At 38.7% G+C, this 19750-nt stretch overlaps 1 protein-coding gene across 3 annotated transcripts in view; it reads left to right on the forward strand.

Moving 5' to 3' along the window:
* LOC117906374 (chaperone protein dnaJ 10-like) overlaps positions 1-19750 on the forward strand; it is a 30005-nt gene that overhangs the window by 2905 nt on the left and 7350 nt on the right. For all 3 annotated transcript variants that reach the window (XM_034819372.1, XM_034819370.1, XM_034819371.1), the window contains 5 exons: positions 8294-8353; positions 10478-10560; positions 10693-10852; positions 18647-18776; positions 19266-19424. In XM_034819372.1, coding sequence (XP_034675263.1) covers positions 8294-8353; positions 10478-10560; positions 10693-10852; positions 18647-18776; positions 19266-19424 — 592 coding nt within the window. The remainder of the gene's footprint in view (positions 1-8293; positions 8354-10477; positions 10561-10692; positions 10853-18646; positions 18777-19265; positions 19425-19750) is intronic.

The raw sequence follows: 19750 nt of genomic DNA on the forward strand, positions 1-19750 counted from the left end.
ATCGGTCTTCTTTATCTGTTGGAAAGGGTGGAAGCTTGCTATAGAGATGAAGGGTTGTTGAGGTAGAGCAAAGGGTGGGAGGAGGTTCAAGTTAGAATGTTAGGAGAATGAGGTAGAGAGGTTTATTTTTTGCCTTGTAGCTATGACAAAAAGAGATTTTCATTGATATTTCCAGAAGGGAGTGACATACATGGAGGGCAGTCCATTTTGGTGGAAAAGCTACACTTGCTAGGGGTTGTCCCTATAGCTAAGAAAAAGAAATTGGTATTTCCATTTGAGAAGGGGTGTAACTTGAAGATAGTGAATGGAAGTGATTCCTTCGTGAATGTAGAAAAAAATAATATAGGTTTGGTGGGGGAAGCGGCTTGGCTTCAACTTGGGGAGGGAGAGGTGCAAAGTGGGGAGGAGAAGCTTAGGAAATGTCTAGTTGGGAGTTTTGGAGATGGACCCTTACTGGCTCTAGAGTTATTTGCAAAAAGGGGGTTGAAAGTCTCTATTTTTAGGGGTTTTTTCTTTTGTTTTACTTTGAAGATTGTATAGAGGCAGAAATGGTCTTTGTTAGAGGATTGAGAAGGTTTAAGGAGAAAATTCTACAACTGGTAAGGTGGAAGCCTGAGACTAGGTGCATGGTTAAGGAGGGTTCCTGTAAGGAGGCGTGAGTGAGAGTGTTGGGACTATCTTTGCATTTGTGGAGTCGGGAGGTCATTAAGAAAATTGAGGACTATTGCGGAGGGTTTGTCCTAGTGGACGAAGACACAATAGACTTGAATCAATTGTAGTAGGCTAGGATCTTGGTAAAACTGGATGGGAAGGCCTTGCCAACCTCGTTTTAAGTGGTGATTGGGTCTTCAAGTTTCTCCATCCAACAATGGTGGGAATTTCTTGCTAAGTTTTCTAAAGTGATTTCAAGAAGTTGTAGCAGTGGGTTGTTGGTTCTGGAGGTTAGAGGAGATGAGATAGGTGGGTCACATGCAGGCTACAGTGTGGGGAAGGAGAACTTGTTGCAGACTATTGGGGTAAACGTGTTGACCCCTAGAGGGAAAAGAGTATGTTTTAGTGAAAGAGTAGCTTTTTGCTTTTCAAAAACTACTATAGGAGGGGAAGAAAATGAAGGCGGTGGTAGGGGCACTTTAAAAGGGGGAAGAGACTGTTTAGAGGAGGTTGTTGCTTTAGGAGTTTTTGGAGGAAAAGTAAGTGGGTCTTAGATGGCGAGCCCATTGGCATCCAAAAAGGCCCATAAGGTAGTCAGGTTGATGGTTGGAAAAGGCTTTTGAGCCCCAGGATTGGAAAAGGGGGAGGGTTCTTTTTTGGGCTGGGCCCAGGACCATGGGTCTAATTTAAATGGAGCGAAGAAGTGTGGGGATGTGGATGGCTCCCTAGGACTTCTTATTGGGAGAGATGGTTCTGCAAAGGGCTTCGTGTTAGAGAAGAGTACTTTGTAAAAGTCTTAGATTGCGCTCACTAATGTGGCCCTCTAGGCTGAGGTGTTAAGGCACCTGTCTTTTTCTCATTCTTCTTTGGTCTTTTTGAAGGTGCGGGGCCTTTTCTTCTACTCATTTTCAGGAAAGGGTTTCGATAAGGGTCTGTGTTTCTAGTTGTGGCTCGAGCACGGAGATTTAGGAAGTGGAAGCTAGCTTTTGAGAGTGATTATGGTTGACTGTAGCTCTACAACATGTTTTTCTAGGGTGGAAAGGGCTTTGGTAGTGGTAGGAAACGAGAGCTAAGAAGAAAGGGACTCTAAGGTGGGGCGACTAGAGGAGGAAGAGACCGATGAGGGTTGGTAATTTAGTTGCCTTGCTTAGTTTAATAATTTTCTAAGCGTGCTGACTAAGGGCTATGAGGAGGAAATCTTAGTTTTGCTTAAAAAAATGAAAATGAGGAAGGATCAGAAGACACAGATAGCTGGCATTAAAAGGAGTAAGATTGGGTCCTTAAGGTTTGATAGGGAGCTTAGAAGGTTGGAGTACTCAATTAAATTCAAAGGTTCGGGCAGTGGAAGAGTTCACTTTAAAGCAATGTTATCAAAGGGGATCGCTTGGGTCGCCTAAGCCATTAGGCAAGGTGGGGTAGAGACCTAGGCAAGGCGACTTCAAAGAGGTGACGCCTAGGCGGTCGCCTTGTGATAAGGCGCAAAGTATAGAGGCAATTGCTTTTGACCATGAGTTAAGATTAAACATAGATTATAATTTCATTTAGTTTAACAAAAAATGAAATATTATATTATCAATCATAGTGATAATGAGATGGAAGACTGTCAATATAGTATTGGTGAAAGTGATGACAATTTTAATTTTAATGATGACTATGATGGTGATGCCCAAAGTTTCTTTAAAATGTTTATTATCTTATTTTGGTTTTTATTCTGATTTTTAGATGTTTGAAAAAGTAGATTATGCATTTAGATAGGATGGATATCTCTAAACAATATGATGCTTCTTATGATGTGGAGTATAATATTTAACACTTTGTTGAAGATGACGCTTGTATTGGTTAAGCATTGATGAGGTAAATATATGTATATTTTTCTCTTACTATTGTTAGGCTATCACATTATTTTTTGCCTTTTGCCTTAGGCTAAAAGGAGTTTTATGACCTTGACATCACCATATGTTTTTGACAACACTGCTCTAAAGAGAGCTAAAGTTTGGTTTCTATTGGTAAATGAGGCTAAATTTTTTATCTTGGAATGTGAGAGGGGTTAACGATGGCGATAAAAATAAAAAAAATAAAAAATCATCAAATCGATGATTACATCTCAGAGAGCGGATTTGGTCTATTTATAGGAAACCAAGTTCCAAAGTCTATCATGTAGTTTGATTCGTTCATTAAGGGTGGCTAGGTTCTTGGGGCGGGGTGCTCTGAATTCTCGGGGTATGGCAGAGGGAGTTCTAGTTTTATGGTATAATAGGGTGTTAGAGAGCTGAATGGTATAGAAATTGGAGAGTTTTCAATTTCCTATCAGTTTAAAAACATCGAGGATGGTTTTTGTTAGGTCTTTATAGGGGTGTATAGTTGTATGGATCAGAGGCTTAAAGAAGCTTCTTGGGAGGAGTTGGGGGCTATCAGAAGTTTGTGGTAGGATCCTTGGTGCATAGGAGGTGATTTTAATGTTATTCGATTAATAAGATAGTAGAATAGGGTTTCAAGGTTTTGTCCTCCGTAATGAGAAGATTTTTTAAAGTTATTGAGGAATTGGAACTGTAGGGTCTCCTCTTGCAGGGGGGTTCTTTCACGTGGAGGGGAGGTTTGAACAATCAATCTTAGTAAAGATTGGATAGGTTCTTAGTTTTGGAGGATTAGGAATGTTATTTTAGTGGGATTGTATGGTGCCTTCTTCCTAAACCTATGTTTGACCACTTTCCAATTTTGTTAGCTAGTGGAGGCTTAAGGAAAGGTCCATTCCCATTCAAATTCGAGAATATGTCGTTAAAGGAGAATGATTTAAGGATTTGCTAAGAAATTGGTGGTTGGGTTTACATTTTAGAGGGTCTTTTAATTTATTTTCTCTGAAAATTTGAAAGAGCTAAAGGCTAAGTTGAAGGTTTGGAATAGAGAAGTGTTTGGGAATGCTCTTGCTTGAAAGGATATGATCTTGAATTAGGCTATATTTTGGGATGCTATAGAAGGGACTAGGGCTTTGTTTGTGGAGGAGCAAAACTTTGGGAAGCAGGCTAAGGAGGAGTATAAAAAGTAGGTGTTGATGGAAGAAATTTCTTGGAGACAAAAATTAAGGGAGCTATGGTTGAAGGAAGAAGATAGAAATACGAGTTTTTTTTTTTTTTTCATAAAATGACCACTACACACAAGAGAAGAAACTTCATGGTGAAGATCAAGATCAATGGGGCTTGGGTAGTTGAGGAGAGAAGGATTAAAGAAGGGGTGGTTCAGGTGTTCCACTCTCTTTTGTCCAAAACAGGGGAGTGGAGATCAAGTTGCAATGGATTGTCGATTGAGGTTTTAGGAGGTGAGGATGCAGTGATGTTAGAGGTCCAGTTTTCTGAGGAAGAGGTGTTTTGTGCTCTCTTGGATCTTAGTGGGTATAAAGCCTCTAGTCTCGATGGTTTTTCTATGGCGTTTTGGCAATTCAATTGGGACTTTTTAAAGGAAGAAGTTATGGAGTTCTTAAGGAATTTCATGAGCAGGGCAGGTTTGTCAAGAGTATTAATACCTCTTTTTTGGTGCTAATACCTAAGAAAGGGGGAGTTGAAGATCTTAAGGGTCTATAAGCTTGGTGGGTAGTCTTTACAAGTTGTTGGCTAAAGTGTTAGCTAATAGGTTAAAGAAGGTGGTGGGTAAGGTGGTGTCTAGTTCCCAAAATGCTTTTGTGAAGAGTAGGCAAATCCTTGATGCTTCTCTAATTGCTAATGAAGCTATTGATTCGGTGTCGAAAGGCAATGATGATGGTATTCTTTGCAAACTTGATATTGAGAATGCGTATGACCATGTTAATTAGAACTTCTTAACTCTGTTGCTAGAAAAAATAGGTTTTAGTGTTAAGTGAGTCAGTTGGATACAATAGTATATTTCTACAGTGAGCTTCTTAGTTCTTGTCAATGGAACTCCTAGTTTTTCTCAAAGCTCTCAGGGTTTGAGGTGGAGGGACCTTTTCTTCTCTTATCTCTTTTTGATTGCCATGAAGGCCCTTAGTCGTTTGTTGAAGAGAGTTGAGGAGGTTTTTTGTCCAGTTGGAGGATCAAAGGTGGAGGAGGAAAGGATATGGAAGTCTCTTGTTTGATGTTTGCTAATGACACTTTAGTCTTCTATGAGCCTTCTCTAAATCAGTTGACTTATTTGAGTTGGTGGTTTGAGGCCATGTCGAGGTTGAGGGTTAATTTGGAAAAAAGTGAGCTTATTCTAGTGAGGAGAGTGGAGAATTTAGAAGAGCTGGCTCAAGAGTTTGGTGCGTGCCTGTCTTTTTACTTGGGTCTTCCTTTGGGTGCTCAGTTCAAGTCTCTGGCAATTTGGAATGGCATAGAGGAGAGGCTTTGAAAAAGATTATCCATTTGGAAAAGACAATATATTTTCAATGAGGGTAGGTACGTTAATTCGTAGCACTCTTTCCAATATGCCTATTTAATTTATGCCCCTGCTTTGTATTCCAAGAAGAGTTAGATTGGGATTGGAGCAAATCCAAAGGGATTTTCTTTAAGGTAGAAAGGCCCTTGAGTGGAAGCCTCATTTAGTAAGGTGATCTATTGTTTGCTTCAATAAAAGGAAAGGTGGTTTGGGAGCGAGGAATTTTTTGTTATTGAATAAGTTCCTCCTATGCAAATGGAGTTGGTCTTTTGCAATGGAGAGGGAGGCTCTTTGGAAGCTAGTCATTTGTGGTAAGTATGGGGAAGAAGATGGAGGGTGATGCTCCTGTGAAGTAAGTGAAAGGTATGAGGTAGGTTTATGGAAAGTCATCAGGAAAGAATGGGATATCTTGGGTGGTAATATGACCTATTTTATGAGTAATTGGAGGAGGGTGAGATTTTGAAAAGATAAGTGGTATGGTGACGATCCTTTGTGCATCTCTTTTCCCTTCTTATTTGCTATAGCGTTATCCAAGGAGGTTTGGGTAGAGGATGTTTGGAACCATTCAGAAGGGGGAGTATGGGCTCCTTGATTCTCTAAGTGGCTCAACGATTGGGTGGTGGTTGTTGTGCAGTGTTTTTTTAAAGATTGCAAGGAAGGAGAGTGTGTAGGGATGTGGATGATCAGGTGGCTTGGACAAAATCAAAAGATGGTAAATTTACTATTAAATCTCTCTACAAGGCTTTGGAATTGGAAAGACAAGGTGATTTCCCTACAAGTGTAATTTGGAACTCATGTGTGCCACCAAGGGTAGGTTTTTTTGCTTGGGAGGCTACTTAGAATAAGGTCTTAACCTTGGATAGGATTTAGAGGAGAGGGTGGCCTTTGGCCAACCAATGTTACCTGTGTCATTTAGAGGAAGGGTCACTTGATCACATGCTATTGCATTGTGATATGACAAGTATTCTTTGGCGCTTGTTGTTTTCTCTTTTGGGGGTGTCATGCGTGGGTACTTCCTTTCTTAGTTAGAGAGACGTTATTAGGGTGGTACGATTCTTTTATGGGTAAGAAGAGGAAAAAGTGTGGAGAGCTGCTCCCCTATGCTTTTTCTAGACAGTTTGGAAAGAAAGAAACAATAAGGCTTTTGAACATGAGGGGTGTTTGGTCCAAGGGTTTAAACTTTCTTTCCTTTGTAACCTTTAGGTTTGGGCTAAGGTGTATTTAGTTTTCGGACCTTTTTCCATTGTTGATTTTGTGGATTGGTTGTACTCTGTTTGAGGGGTTATTGTTTTCGTTGTTGTTCTTTTTTTTTTCTTTTTCTCAGGCACTCTTAACTGTCCTTTGTGTACTTCCTGTGTACTTTTGGGCCTTTTTTTGGAGTGTCTTGTTTTAATATATTGCTTTTTACCCATAAAAGAAAAAAAGATATAGGTGGATAGATGGTGGGATGAGGAACTCATGTGTTTTTCTTTTCCCACCTTGTATGCTTTAGTTTTGAATAATGAGGCTTGGATGGCAGATGTTTGGGAAGAACACGTGGGGGGACAGGAGGGGTGGTGGCACTAAAACCCTTGTTTTGCTAGACATTTGAGTGAGTGAGAGTTGAACACCATGGAGTTTCTTTTCTCAATGTTGCATGGGATGTTTGTGAAGAGGGAAGAGAAGGATGGGGTGAATGAGCTCAAGAAATGTTGCTTTCTCTATAAAATCTCTGTTTTCCATGCAGGAGCTAGGGTGGTGAGTTTTTTCCCCCGAAGGCATTATTTAAAATTTCATGGGTCCTAACCAAAGTGAGTTTTTTCGCTTGTGAAGCTTGTTGGGGGAAGGTTTTGACTTTAGAACAACTTCAAAGGAGAGGTTGGTCCTTGACAAACAAATGTTACCTTTGTAAAAGCAAAGTAGGGTTTATTGATCATATCTTTCCTTCTTCCTTCTTCACTGCCTTAAAGCTAGGGAGCTGTGACACTTACCTTTTGCTTTATTTTGAGTCACTTTTCTTCCTTTGTCAGTTAAGGAGGCTTTGTTAAGTTAACACGACTCCTTTGTGGGAAGAAAGTGAAAGGTGGTCTGGAGAGCTGTCCTGTTTTGTATTTTCTGGACTTTGTGAAACAAGAGAAATTGAACAGCATTTGAAGCGTTCATCTGTGATTAATTTGTTGTCACGGGTTAGGATGTACATTACAGAAGGATCTTTGTGTTTGTTCAAGTTTGTAGATTGGGTGGGGTCTAATTGAACTTAGACAGGATTTGGGAAAACAATGTTTAAGAAGTTTTTCCCTCCAACAAGACAAACTAATCTAGTTGACTGCTTACTATGTGCAAACAAAAACAAGCATGCTTCTTTGACCCTCTAACAAGACAGACTAATCTAGTTGACTATTTACTATATGCAAACAAAAACAAGCATGCTTCTGTCTCCATTGTTCTACCATAGTGCATCTCATTTATTTATTAATATAACCTAGCAAACACAAAGTACCTAACAATCCCTTCTGTACTTTGCACCTCTTGGCCATGGAAAGAACAACAAAGATGCAAAAGAAGAAGTAGGTTACCAACCATAATTCTACATAATTTTCTTTGGAAAAAAGACCAAAAGTACCAAGTGTGGAATAGGTTTTGTGTTTCATCTAATTTTACTGAAACTTTAAATTCATTAGTCTTAAAAGATGCTGTAGTTTTCAACATTTCTGGATCCCATGGTTAATTTTGTCTCCTGACCAGTGGTATTCCTAGAATTAAAGCTGCTCATGTACATGGGCATGTTTTCACAGAAAGTTCCTATTATCATCTGAAGATAGGAATGTGCATATCTGGCCACTATCCTCTTCTTTTGTCAGTTTATTTACTTTTGAATTTTTCCTGGTAGTTGTTGCAGAATTTTTCTCAGTTACTTCCACTTCAATTAACTATTCTGCAAGTTCATCCATAGGATAATTTTCTATTGGTGAGAAAAAAAAAATATTGGCAATTGAGAAAAAGAGGGGAAAATCCCATTTATAGATGAAGTGTTGGAAGAAAAAGGAACAAAGAAAATGAAAACACATAAATTACCAGCAAAAAGGTCTACAAAAATCCAATCTCTAAATCTTCAACATCGTAACAAGTTGAGTTACCAAACTTTGAACAGGTCCAGCTAAAAGTATTAAATAATTACCAGATTCAATTAACTTATTCTAAAAATATCTGTTAATTCACCATCAATTTAAGGTTCTAGGCTTGCTATAATTGCTGCTTTATGTACATCTGATGAATCATTTTTCTTTGTGGCTTGAAGGCACGGCAGGTCCATCCAGATAAAAACCCCAATGATCCTCTTGCTGCACAAAATTTTCAGGCAAGACCTCTACTTATCGTTATAAACTTTCTTATTGTTTTCTTTAAGAAGAATTTGTTGTTTACTTGACATTTTGTTTTCTTTGGATTTGCACCTTAAAAGCTTCAATTATGGCATGAACCATGTACCTTGGGGAAAAAATGTAAGGACAATAAAAGAACAAAGTTACCATATCTAATGCTGAAACAGTGAAATATTTCAGCCCAATCATATGCCACAAACACACATGTTGCAGAATGAGTTTCCCTCTATAAGACAAAAAAAATTGTACTTTGAGAGGCAAAGAGAATGAAGATGATATTAAAAGTGCCTAATAGAGAAAGCGGGCACATCCAAGTAGATTGGGAGTATAGAGAATGCATTAAAGGCAAACAAAAAACACCTCTAGAAACTACAAAGAAGTATGCTACTTATCATTAACTATAAAACCATTTGCAGAATCCTGTGAAGTAAGATCAAACCTCCAAGGGATCATTAGATGTCTTTTTTTTCTTTTTTCTTTTTGATAAATTAAAACCAAATTCATTAAAAAATAAAAAACGCTCCAAGGACACTACAAAGTATACAAGAAGATAGGGCCTAAAAACACAGAAACGGGAAAAGAACCCTTACAATAACTCCCTCCCTTAACCAAAACCCAGCCACTCAATAAAATCAAAGAAAGACAAAAAATCTATCTCTAAGTACTGCTTTACTCAAAAGAACAAATTACTAAGAAAGAACATCTTTAGAAAAAGAGTAGAATTCTCCTCATTATTAAACACCTTGAGATTTCTTTCCTTCCAGACCATCTAAAAAAATACATAATGGAGCTACTCTCCAAACTTTTTTTTTCTTTTTTTTTGCCCACAAACGAACCATTCCATAAGTGATCATTAGATGTCATTGTACTCCCTCCATAAACACCAAAAGGACAATTGGAATTTTTTTGTTTGAAGGAAAAAGGATGATGCTTACACTATTCTATCATAGCTACTAGTAGGTAGCACCATCTTAATATAACAAAGATATTGGAGAGATGACCTTTAGCATTGACTAGACTTTAATTGTGCAAAGATTTCACAAATAGTCTGACATGTTAGTTTAGCTCGAGGGTAGTGCTCTCTAGCAATATGCTAAACATGCCAAGTTTGAACTTCCCCAACATGTTAGTTTTTAGGTTTTTTTTTTTTTTTTTTTTTTTTTTTTTTTTTTTTTTTATAGGTAAATTTTTTCCCCCATTGGGACTTGAACCTAGAACCTCCCACAAGCCCTCCCATCCCTTTATCACTTAAGCTAAGCCTTAAGTGTATGTTATAGTAAAGCTCTCAAGTGTACATTTGACTACACAAAAGATTTAAAGTGATATGTACAGGAAAAAGGTGATTATCCATTTAAATGTATACTTCAATGAATCGGTGTCCTTTTGCACACTTACGTTGATAGTTTATATATCTGGGCATATCATGGTTTTGATGTTTCTAGAGAAGGCCATCACCTCGATTTACTAGTGTTCTTTTGCACATTAACGTTGATATTTTATACAATGTGTATAGGTACACAAGCCTTTTGTTGGGTGGTTTTAGTATATTCTATCTCTGCCTATCATAAAAATAATAATAATAATAAAATAAATAAATAAATAAATAATGAGGCTGATAATTTATGTGTGTAGACATACAACGGTTTTGGCTTTCTTCTAAAAGGCAATTGCATAGAGCTGGTCCCATCAAAGTTGGGGCTAGGTAGTTCATTGTGGAAAGAAGGATTTTACTATTATCATTTTGAGGCTTCTAGTGAAAGGTGACCTTTGAGGGATGATCAGAACATTGATCTAGGGAAATAGAGGGAGAGAAGGAAAAACCCAACTATCCTAATTCTAAAAAATTCTTGTAAATGCTAAGTTGCATGGGCATTCTTGATGTAGTTTTACATGTTTTCCTTCAGTAAATTATTTATTTTGTTGTGAGTCATGACATACATAAGATTCAGAGCCAGCAATTTTCGATCTTAATAGATGTTTATTTATGATTTTGAACTCATTTTCCATAAATTACTTTTATTCTGAGCCTGATTTTTGGGAATTGATAGTGCTGAAAATCATCAGTACAATTCTATTAAAAAGTTTCATTCATTTGGATGCAGGTTTTGGGGGAGGCTTACCAAGTATTGAGTGATCCATCCCAGCGGCAGGCTTATGATGCTCATGGGAAGTCAGGAATTTCAACGTGAGCTGCTTTTTCTTAATTTATGACTAAAATGAATTATAGGAGTGTGGGCTTATATGTGGATCCTCATGAAATTATGGTAATTTGATATTCATTTTCTGATACTAATTTTCATATTTTCTTTTGTTGCAGAGATGCCATTATCGAACCTGCAGCAATATTTGCAATGCTTTTCGGTAGTGAGCTTTTTGAGGAATACATAGGCCAGCTTGCAATGGCCTCGATGGCTTCACTGGACATTTTTACAGAAGGCGAACAGTTTGATGCTAAAAAGTTGCAAGAAAAAATGAGGGTACAATGTCCTAGTATCTCATGAATTGGATTTTCAGATTATTTTTCTTTTATAATTACGTTTTGTGCTTGTTAATTGTTTGTTTTTATTTTTTGGGAGAATTGAACTAGGTTTTAAATAGAAACAAGAAGAGAAAGGAATTAGTTAAGAAAAAAAAAGAATTTTAGCACCATGAAGAGTCCTACTTTTGAATGATCTTTCTTTTCTTCCTCCATCTCTCCCCTATTTTCTTGGTTTGTATCTCTTTCAGAACCCCGACTTTCAATATGTTCCTTCATTTTAAACAAATAATGTTTCCTTTATTTCAAATGTATGAAGTTGCAATCAAGGAAGTGACTTGAATAACTTTCTTAGCATTTATGGTTTATTTTTCTCATTTCCCTGAATCATTTCGCCTTTTTCTCTCCCCTTTTATCCCTCTTTGCTTATTTTAAATCGCATAAGTCATACATTCAACATTTGTGATTTCCATTTAGTTCATCTACAATAATCTAACAATATTGGGTGTCTTTGTTTGGCGGGAATGATTTGATAGTTTGAGAATCTTTTATTCCATTAGTAACTCATTCTGGGCCTTAGTTGCAGGTAATAGTCTGGAATGGAAATGAAATTTTCATTCTCATTCCATACTAACTCCATCTTTTTTTCATTTCTTCCCACCCTTACTAATTCTTATTCCTTCTACAAATAGGAAAGAAGAAAAAAAAATAGCAAGATATCTATACAAAAAATGATAGTGAGTGTTAGCTGTATATATCTGTACATACCATAATTTGGTTGTTTCCTTAGGGATAATACCTTCCTAATCAGGACTCTCAAGTGTATATATATATATGTATTATTCCTCTGATAAATAACAAGGAATTGAGAAATACCTTGATTCGGTTACATGGTATTAGAGCCATTGGCTCAAATTCTGGGTTTGTTCTTGGGTCACGGGATAAAAGTGACCTGGTAGTGTCACTGCCTTCGGAGGGAGAAGCGAGGTGTCAAGATCGGCCGGTACCCGAAGTCCGGCAACCTGAAGCTGAACGCGTGAAGCTCACGCGTTCGGACTGAGAAGCAGGACGCATCAACTCACGCGCCGGCGCGTGGCGGAGCGCGTGGAGGAGCGTAGCAGCTTCTGTTGACCTCCGATCAGTTGCGTTGGCGTCGCAATCCCGTCTTGTTCTTTGAGATTCCTTGGGGTTCCGTGACTGAGCCCTTTCCCGATCCCGATCTCTCTGGTTACCGCGAGTTTGAGATTCCTTGGGGTTCCATGACTGAGCCCTTTCCCGATCCCGATCCCGATCTCTCTGGTTACCGCGAGTCATCGCTGCAATCCTCGAGAAAGAAACAGAGAGATTTGTGGATGGTGTTGAGATTCCGCCATTGGGACGCGTCGACGGAGATTTGTCAGATTTGTCACCATCGCGAGTCCAGTGAACCTTGCCCCTCGATCCACCCTGCCCCTCGATCCACCTTCCTGAGACGCCTTCTTCTCAGATCCCGCCACCCTCTCACGCCTTCTCTCCACCGTCGAAGCAACGCCGTCTTCCGAAATCATTGAAAGCCCTGGCCTTCACTGCCTAGGAGCGCCTTTTAGGGCTCGCCGCTGCTGTTACTTAGCCGGACGCTGATCACCGGCGTTCCTCCTGCTCCGCCGCAACCCTAGATTCGCACTTTGCTCCGAATCTGGCCGACTGTTCCCTGCACATCGCAGTCGCCGGAAACCGACGGTCGTGATTCTCCGATCCAGTCTCCTCTTCCACCCACCTTGGCAGCCACGACAGCAATCCATTTTGTCAAGGGTTTTATAGTTGCTTTTGACGCAAGCTTTGACGCTTTTGACGCCTTCGTGTAAGAGAGGTACTTGTCTTTTTCTTCTTGCTGTGTGGTGAATTGTAATTTCTGGTCTGGGCTGATTACTTTGGAGATTGAATTTTATTATCATGGAAGAAAATAAGAATTCTGTTGCTGATATAGTGCCCATTGTGTCAAAAATAACTGAACACAAATTAAATGGGTCTAATTATATTGAATGGAGTAAGACTATCAAAATTTATCCGAGAAGTGTTGCTAAAGATGACCACTTGACTGAGGAACCTCCTACTGATATCACTAGAAAACTTTGGTTGCAAGATGATGCACGGTTATTTCTGCAGATGAAAAACTCTATTAATAGTGATATCGTTGGTCTGCTGAGCCATTGTGAATTTGTTAAAGAGCTAATGGATTATCTTGATTTTCTGTACTCTGGAAAAGGAAATGTCTCTTGGATGTATGATGTATGGAATGCCTTCCATTGTCCTGAAAAGGGAGCTAAATCCCTCACTGCATATTTTATGGACTTCAAGAAGGTATATGAGGAATTGAATGCACTTATGCCTTTCAGTCCGGATGTTAGAGTACAACAGGCTCAACGAGAACAGATGGCTGTTATGAGTTTCTTATCCGGTCTCCCATCTGAGTTTGAGACTGCAAAATCTCAGATTCTTTCTGGTTCTGACATTGGTTCCCTTCAGGAAGTTTTCAGTAGAGTTCTACGAACTGAGAATGTCTCATCTTCTCAGCACACCAATGTTCTTGTTGCAAAAGGAGGAAATGCAGAAAATACAAGAAGGGTGAATAACAGGGGAGGAAACAGGGCATTCGAAAATCGTGGCAATGATTCAAGTACTATTGTGTGTTTTTACTGCCATGAGGCTGGCCATACCAAGAGAAACTGCAGGAAATTGCAAAATCGAAATCGGAGAATTCAAACTGCCAATGTTGCTACATCTGATACTGCTACATTTTCAAACTCCTCAGACAAGATCGTCACAATGACAGCAGAAGAGTTTGCTAAATATTCACAGTATCAAGACGCACTGAAAGCATCTACTCCTGTTAGTGCTCTAGCAGAGTCAGGTAAAACATGTCTTGTCTCCTCCTCAAACAAATGGATAATTGATTCAGGTGCCACAGATCATATGACAGGTAATCATAAAACTTTCTCTACCTTCAGAACACATTATGCTCCTCCTGTTACTGTTGCTGATGGTTCTACCTATGAGATTAAAGGGTCTGGGACTGTGAAACCAACATCTTCTATTACGTTATCGTCTGTGTTAAACTTACCAAATTTGGCCTTTAACCTAATCTCTGTCAGTAAACTTACCAAAAATCTGAATTGTAGTGTCTCATTTTTCCCTGATCATTGTGTGTTTCAGGATCTTATGACGAAACGGACATTTGGTAAAGGACATGTATCGGATGGGCTCTATATTCTTAACGAGTGGGTACCTCGACCAGTTGCGTGTGTCAGTACTGCCTCTCCTGTTGAAGCTCATTGTCGGTTAGGACATCCTTCTCTATCGGTGTTGAAGAAATTGTGTCCTCAGTTTGATACTTTACCTTCATTAGATTGTGAGTCATGTCATTTTGCGAAGCATCATCGTAGTTCTTTAGGCCCAAGGATTAATAAACGGGCTGAGTCTTTGTTTGAGTTAGTACATTCTGATGTTTGGGGTCCGTGTCCTGTTACTTCTCAAACTGGGTTTCGATATTTTGTTACCTTTGTGGATGATTTTTCTCGAATGACTTGGATTTATTTTATGAAGAATCGTTCAGAAGTATTTTCCCATTTTTGTGCTTTCTCTGCTGAGATTAAAACCCAATATGATGTGTCTGTGAAAATATTAAGAAGCGATAATGGAAAAGAATATGTGTCTAACTCATTTCAGAATTACATGAGTCACCATGGGATTCTTCATCAAACATCTTGTGTTGATACTCCTTCTCAAAATGGGGTTGCTGAAAGAAAAAACAGGCATTTACTTGAGACGGCTCGTGCACTCATGTCCCAGATGAAGGTTCCGAAACAGTTTTGGGCTGATGCCGTTTCCACAGCTTGCTTTCTGATCAACCGTATGCCCACTGTAGTGCTTAAAGGTGATATTCCGTACAAAGTAATACATCCATAGAAATCACCTTTTCCCCTCGAACCAAGAATTTTTGGATGTACATGCTATGTTAGAGATACAAGGCCTTTTGTTACTAAACTTAATCCTAAGGCGTTACAGTGTGTTTTCTTGGGGTACTCAAGACTGCAAAAGGGCTATAGATGTTTCTCGCCTGATCTCAATAAGTATCTAATATCAACGGATGTTGTGTTTTCCGAAGACACATCCTTCTTCTCTTCACCCACAAGTTCTGCAAGTGAGGAGGATGAAGAATGGCTCGTGTATCAAGTGGTTCATTCAAGACCAACTGTTGGGCAATCAAGTGTGGTTGATTCTGATGCGTCTCTTGCTCATTTTGGACCTGTTGTTAATATTCCTCCTGCTCCAGACAAACCACCCATTGTCCAGGTGTACTCTCGGCGCCCAGTAACAACAGATACATGTCCTGCACCAACTCCTTCGTCATCTGATCCTTCCAGTGATCTCGACCTTCCTATTAGCCTTCGAAAAGGTAAGCGACACTGCAAATCTATCTATTCCATTGCTAACTTTGTGTCTTATGATCACCTGTCATCTTCCTCAAGTGTCCTTGTAGCCTCTATAGATTTTATTTCAGTACCTAAAACTGTTACAGAGGCCCTGAATCATCCTGGGTGGAAGAATGCAATGCTTGAAGAAATCTGTGCATTGGAGGATAATCATACATGGAAACTTGTTGATTTGCCTCAAGGAAAGAAAGTTGTTGGCTGCAAGTGGGTCTTTGCGGTAAAGGTTAATCCTGATGGCTCTGTGGCACGATTGAAAGCCAGACTTGTAGCTAGAGGATATGCTCAGACATATGGAGTAGACTATTCTGATACTTTCTCTCCAGTTGCCAAACTCAATTCAGTTCGACTATTTATTTCTATTGCTGCTTCCCAACAGTGGATGATACATCAATTAGACATCAAGAATGCTTTTCTTCATGGTGATCTAGAGGAAGAGGTCTATCTGGAGCAACCTCCTGGGTTTGTTGCTCAGGGGGAGTATGGGAAGGTTTGTTATCTGAAAAAAGCCCTCTATGGATTGAAGCAGAGTCCCCGTGCTTGGTTTGGAAAATTCAGTAAGGAGATTCAAGCATTTGGCATGAACAAGAGCGAGAAAGATCACTCCGTTTTCTACAAGAAAACAGCTGCTGGTATCATACTTCTTGTGGTCTATGTCAATGATATAGTTATTACAAGAAATGATCATGCAGGAATCTCTGATCTTAAGACATTCATGCATTCCAAGTTTCATACAAAGGACTTGGGTGAACTGAAGTATTTCCTGGGAATAGAAGTATCAAGGAGCAAGAAAGGGATGTTCTTATCACAGAGGAAGTATGTGCTTGATCTGCTTAAAGAGACCGGTAAGATAGAAGCAAAGCCATGTACTACCCCGATGGTGCCTAATGTACAACTTATGCCAGATGATGGAGATCCCTTCTACAACCCTGAAAGGTATCGGAGAGTGGTTGGGAAGCTGAATTATCTCACCGTGACGCGACCAGATATTGCATATGCAGTAAGTGTTGTTAGTCAGTTCACATCTGCGCCTACAATAAAGCATTGGGCGGCTTTAGAGCAGATTTTGTGCTATCTAAAGAAGGCTCCTGGTCTAGGCATACTATATAGTAGTCAGGGACACACTCGCATTGAGTGTTTTTCTGATGCGGATTGAGCAGGTTCTAAGTTTGATAGAAGATCCACTACAGGTTATTGTGTGTTCTTCGGCGGGAATCTAGTGGCTTGGAAAAGTAAGAAGCAGAGTGTTGTATCCCGTTCGAGTGCAGAATCTGAGTATAGGGCCATGCCACAGGCTACTTGTGAAATCATATGGATACATCAACTCTTATGTGAAGTGGGAATGAAGTGCACAATGCCAGCAAAGCTTTGGTGTGACAATCAAGCCGCTCTTCATATTGCCGCGAACCCAGTCTATCATGAAAGAACCAAACACATTGAGGTCGATTGTCACTTCATTCGTGAAAAGATTGAGGAAAATCTAATCTCTACTGGCTATGTGAAGACTGGAGAGCAACTTGGGGATATTTTTACAAAAGCTCTAAATGGAACTCGAGTTGAGTACTTTTGTAACAAGCTGGGCATGATCAACATCTATGCTCCAGCTTGAGGGGGAGTGTTAGCTGTATATATCTGTACATACCATAATTTGGTTGTTTCCTTTGGGATAATACCTTCCTAATCAGGACTCTCAAGTGTATATATATATATGTATTATTCCTCTGATAAATAACAAGGAATTGAGAAATCCCTTGATTCGGTTACAGTGAGATATAGAAAAAAAGGATGAGTAACGAACAAAAGTTCTTGCCTTTATTAAATTTTATGTTTGATGCTATTTTGATTAGGAGAAAGTGGAAATATTTGGTTACTTAGACATACAATAAGAAAAGGAGAGAGAGAAAGAGAGAATTTTTACTTATTATGTTTCCAAGTTTCATCTTTTGGAAGAAGGTGATTATAGGGAAATATGCGGAGGAAGAGGGTTTTGGTGCTTAAGAAGAGTTAGAGAAAGGTGTGGAGTGGGAGTGTGGAAGACAATAAAAAAGCAAGGGGGAGACTTTTAATAGTAGAATTGGTTTTAAGGTTAGCAATGGAAGGAGAGTAAAATTCTGAAAGGATAAGTGGTATAGGGTACTTACCCCTTGCAGAGGCTTTCCAGTGTTGTTTTCCATAGCCACTAACAAAGATGTATGGGCAATTGATGTGTGGGAGCAAGAGTGGGAAAGGGGTATTTGAAACCCTTGTTTTTCAAGAGAAATCCATATCTGGGAGCTAAATGGGGTGGAGGCTTTCTGTTGGAGATTGCAACTGCAGAAAATTAGCAAGGATGTTAAGGATAAAATGGTTTGGTTAGACTTAGAGTGCAATTAAATCTCTCTACTCTTCTTTATCCAAGGATGTTGAGGATAAAATGGTTTGGCTAGACCCAATTTTGAATCCTTGGGTCTCATCAAGAGTAAACTTTTTTGCTTAGGAAGTTGCATGAGGAAGGCAATATTGATGTTGGATCAGCTCAAAAGGAGATGGAAGATGCTAAATAGATGCTATATGTGGAAAAGAGAAGACGAAACAGCTAAAACAGTCATCTTGTTAACAGATCGGGTAATGCACTCCTTAATAAGGGTTGCTCTCTTGAGCTGGCATGGATCTTTCTTTGGGAAAAAATGAAGAAAGCTTGGAGAGTTACTCCTTTATGTCTATTCTAGACCATATGGACGGAGAGCATTTAAAAATATTGAAAAAGCAGATCAAGTGGTCAAACAATCATTTGTGTATAATTTTTTGGAGCAAGAGTGTAGATAGGAGATTACTCTTTGTTTGTGGTAGACTTTATTGATTGGTTGAACTCTATGTGGTGTGCGAGAATTTTTTTTTTTAATGTGTGTGTATCCCTCCAATAGTGTGGTCTTTTGCATACACTGTATATACTTTAGAGTTTAGTGCCTCCTTTTGTTAGCTGTTGTTTATTTCAGGAATATAATGATTATTTGTCTATGAATTTTTTGTATTATTTTTTTGGACACAAAGTAGGTAGTTTCTACTTAATTACTGACAAAACATAAAGCAAAAGGGAGAGAATTGATTTCTTGATTTCTTGCTTTGATTTGCTTCATCATCAATAAGATGGAAACATATTTCCTCTCTGCCTTAACAACTGATTGAATTCATAGCCATGTACTCAGCATTTACAAGCAATATGAATTTAAACTTATTTGCTTTTTGGAAACCTGCATTTTGCTGTTGTTTGTATTACAGTTTGGCATGTCCTTAGATTTAGTTTTACTTTTCAGTGGATGATTCATGCAGATTTCTTCTGGCTGCAGGTTGTTCAAAAAGAAAGAGAAGAAAAACTTGCAGACATACTGAAGGACCGATTAAACCAATATGTTCAAGGGAACAAAGAGGATTTTGTTAATCATGCTGAAGCTGAATTATCAAGGCTCTCAAATGCAGGTAAAATTTTATTAAGTCCATGCTTCTGGTGTTGTGAGATTGTGTGACATGGAAACTTGCAAGCAAACAAACTAGTTTTGTTTTTCAACTAATTAATTTACACTCTCATTTCATGACAACATTTTTACCTATAAATTTTACTGTAAAGTAATAGGAGTACTCAAAATTTCAAACTATTTGATGTCAATGAGGGGAGTGATTAGTATCGTTGTGTAAGTTAAAGAAAATTCATTTAAACCAGGGTGAATTATTAGTCTATTTAGAAGAAGGCTTTCTAGGCTTTCGTAATTCATCGAGCAACTTAAAAGTGGGGCTTCAGATGAGTGCAGGTATATCTAGGGAAAGTTTAATCTTTGAAAGAAACATTGCTCAACTTGTCCACATATTTTTGCACTTTTTTGTTTTCATCAGACTGCTTTTCTCTATCCTTATCAATGCAAAGTCAAAAGAGGTTTTTTTCTGATCAAGTTCATGCTCTGTTTGCTACAGCTTATGGTGTTGATATGTTGAATACAATTGGCTATATATATGCAAGACAGGCGGCTAAAGAGCTTGGGAAGAAGGCGATATATTTGGGTGTGCCGTTCATTGCTGAGTGGTTCAGAAACAAAGGCCACTTCATAAAATCCCAAGTAACTGCAGCAACTGGTTAGCACACACTAGCTTCAATGGCCAATAGCCATGTTTAGTTTGTTCTTTTTCTTTTCTTCTTTCTTTCTTCTCACAAGTGTTACTAAATTATGCTTGGGCACCCTGGATTGTTGTTGATTTATATTTGAACATTATAGCAGCTGCTCTAATCATTGTTAATATTTTTGTCCTTTGATATTGATTGATTGTGGTTAATTAAAAATTTTCAGTGCATGTAGAGGAACTCAGAGAATGAGTTCTGGGTTTGATCTGGCCAGGTTTCTGTTACTTATCTGTTGGCATTTCCAACCAGTCAGATTTTCATCACCTTATTCTTGATTTTT

Source organism: Vitis riparia, chromosome 18 (genome assembly GCF_004353265.1).
Source record: "Vitis riparia cultivar Riparia Gloire de Montpellier isolate 1030 chromosome 18, EGFV_Vit.rip_1.0, whole genome shotgun sequence".
In the NCBI taxonomy this organism is placed as follows: domain Eukaryota; kingdom Viridiplantae; phylum Streptophyta; class Magnoliopsida; order Vitales; family Vitaceae; genus Vitis; species Vitis riparia.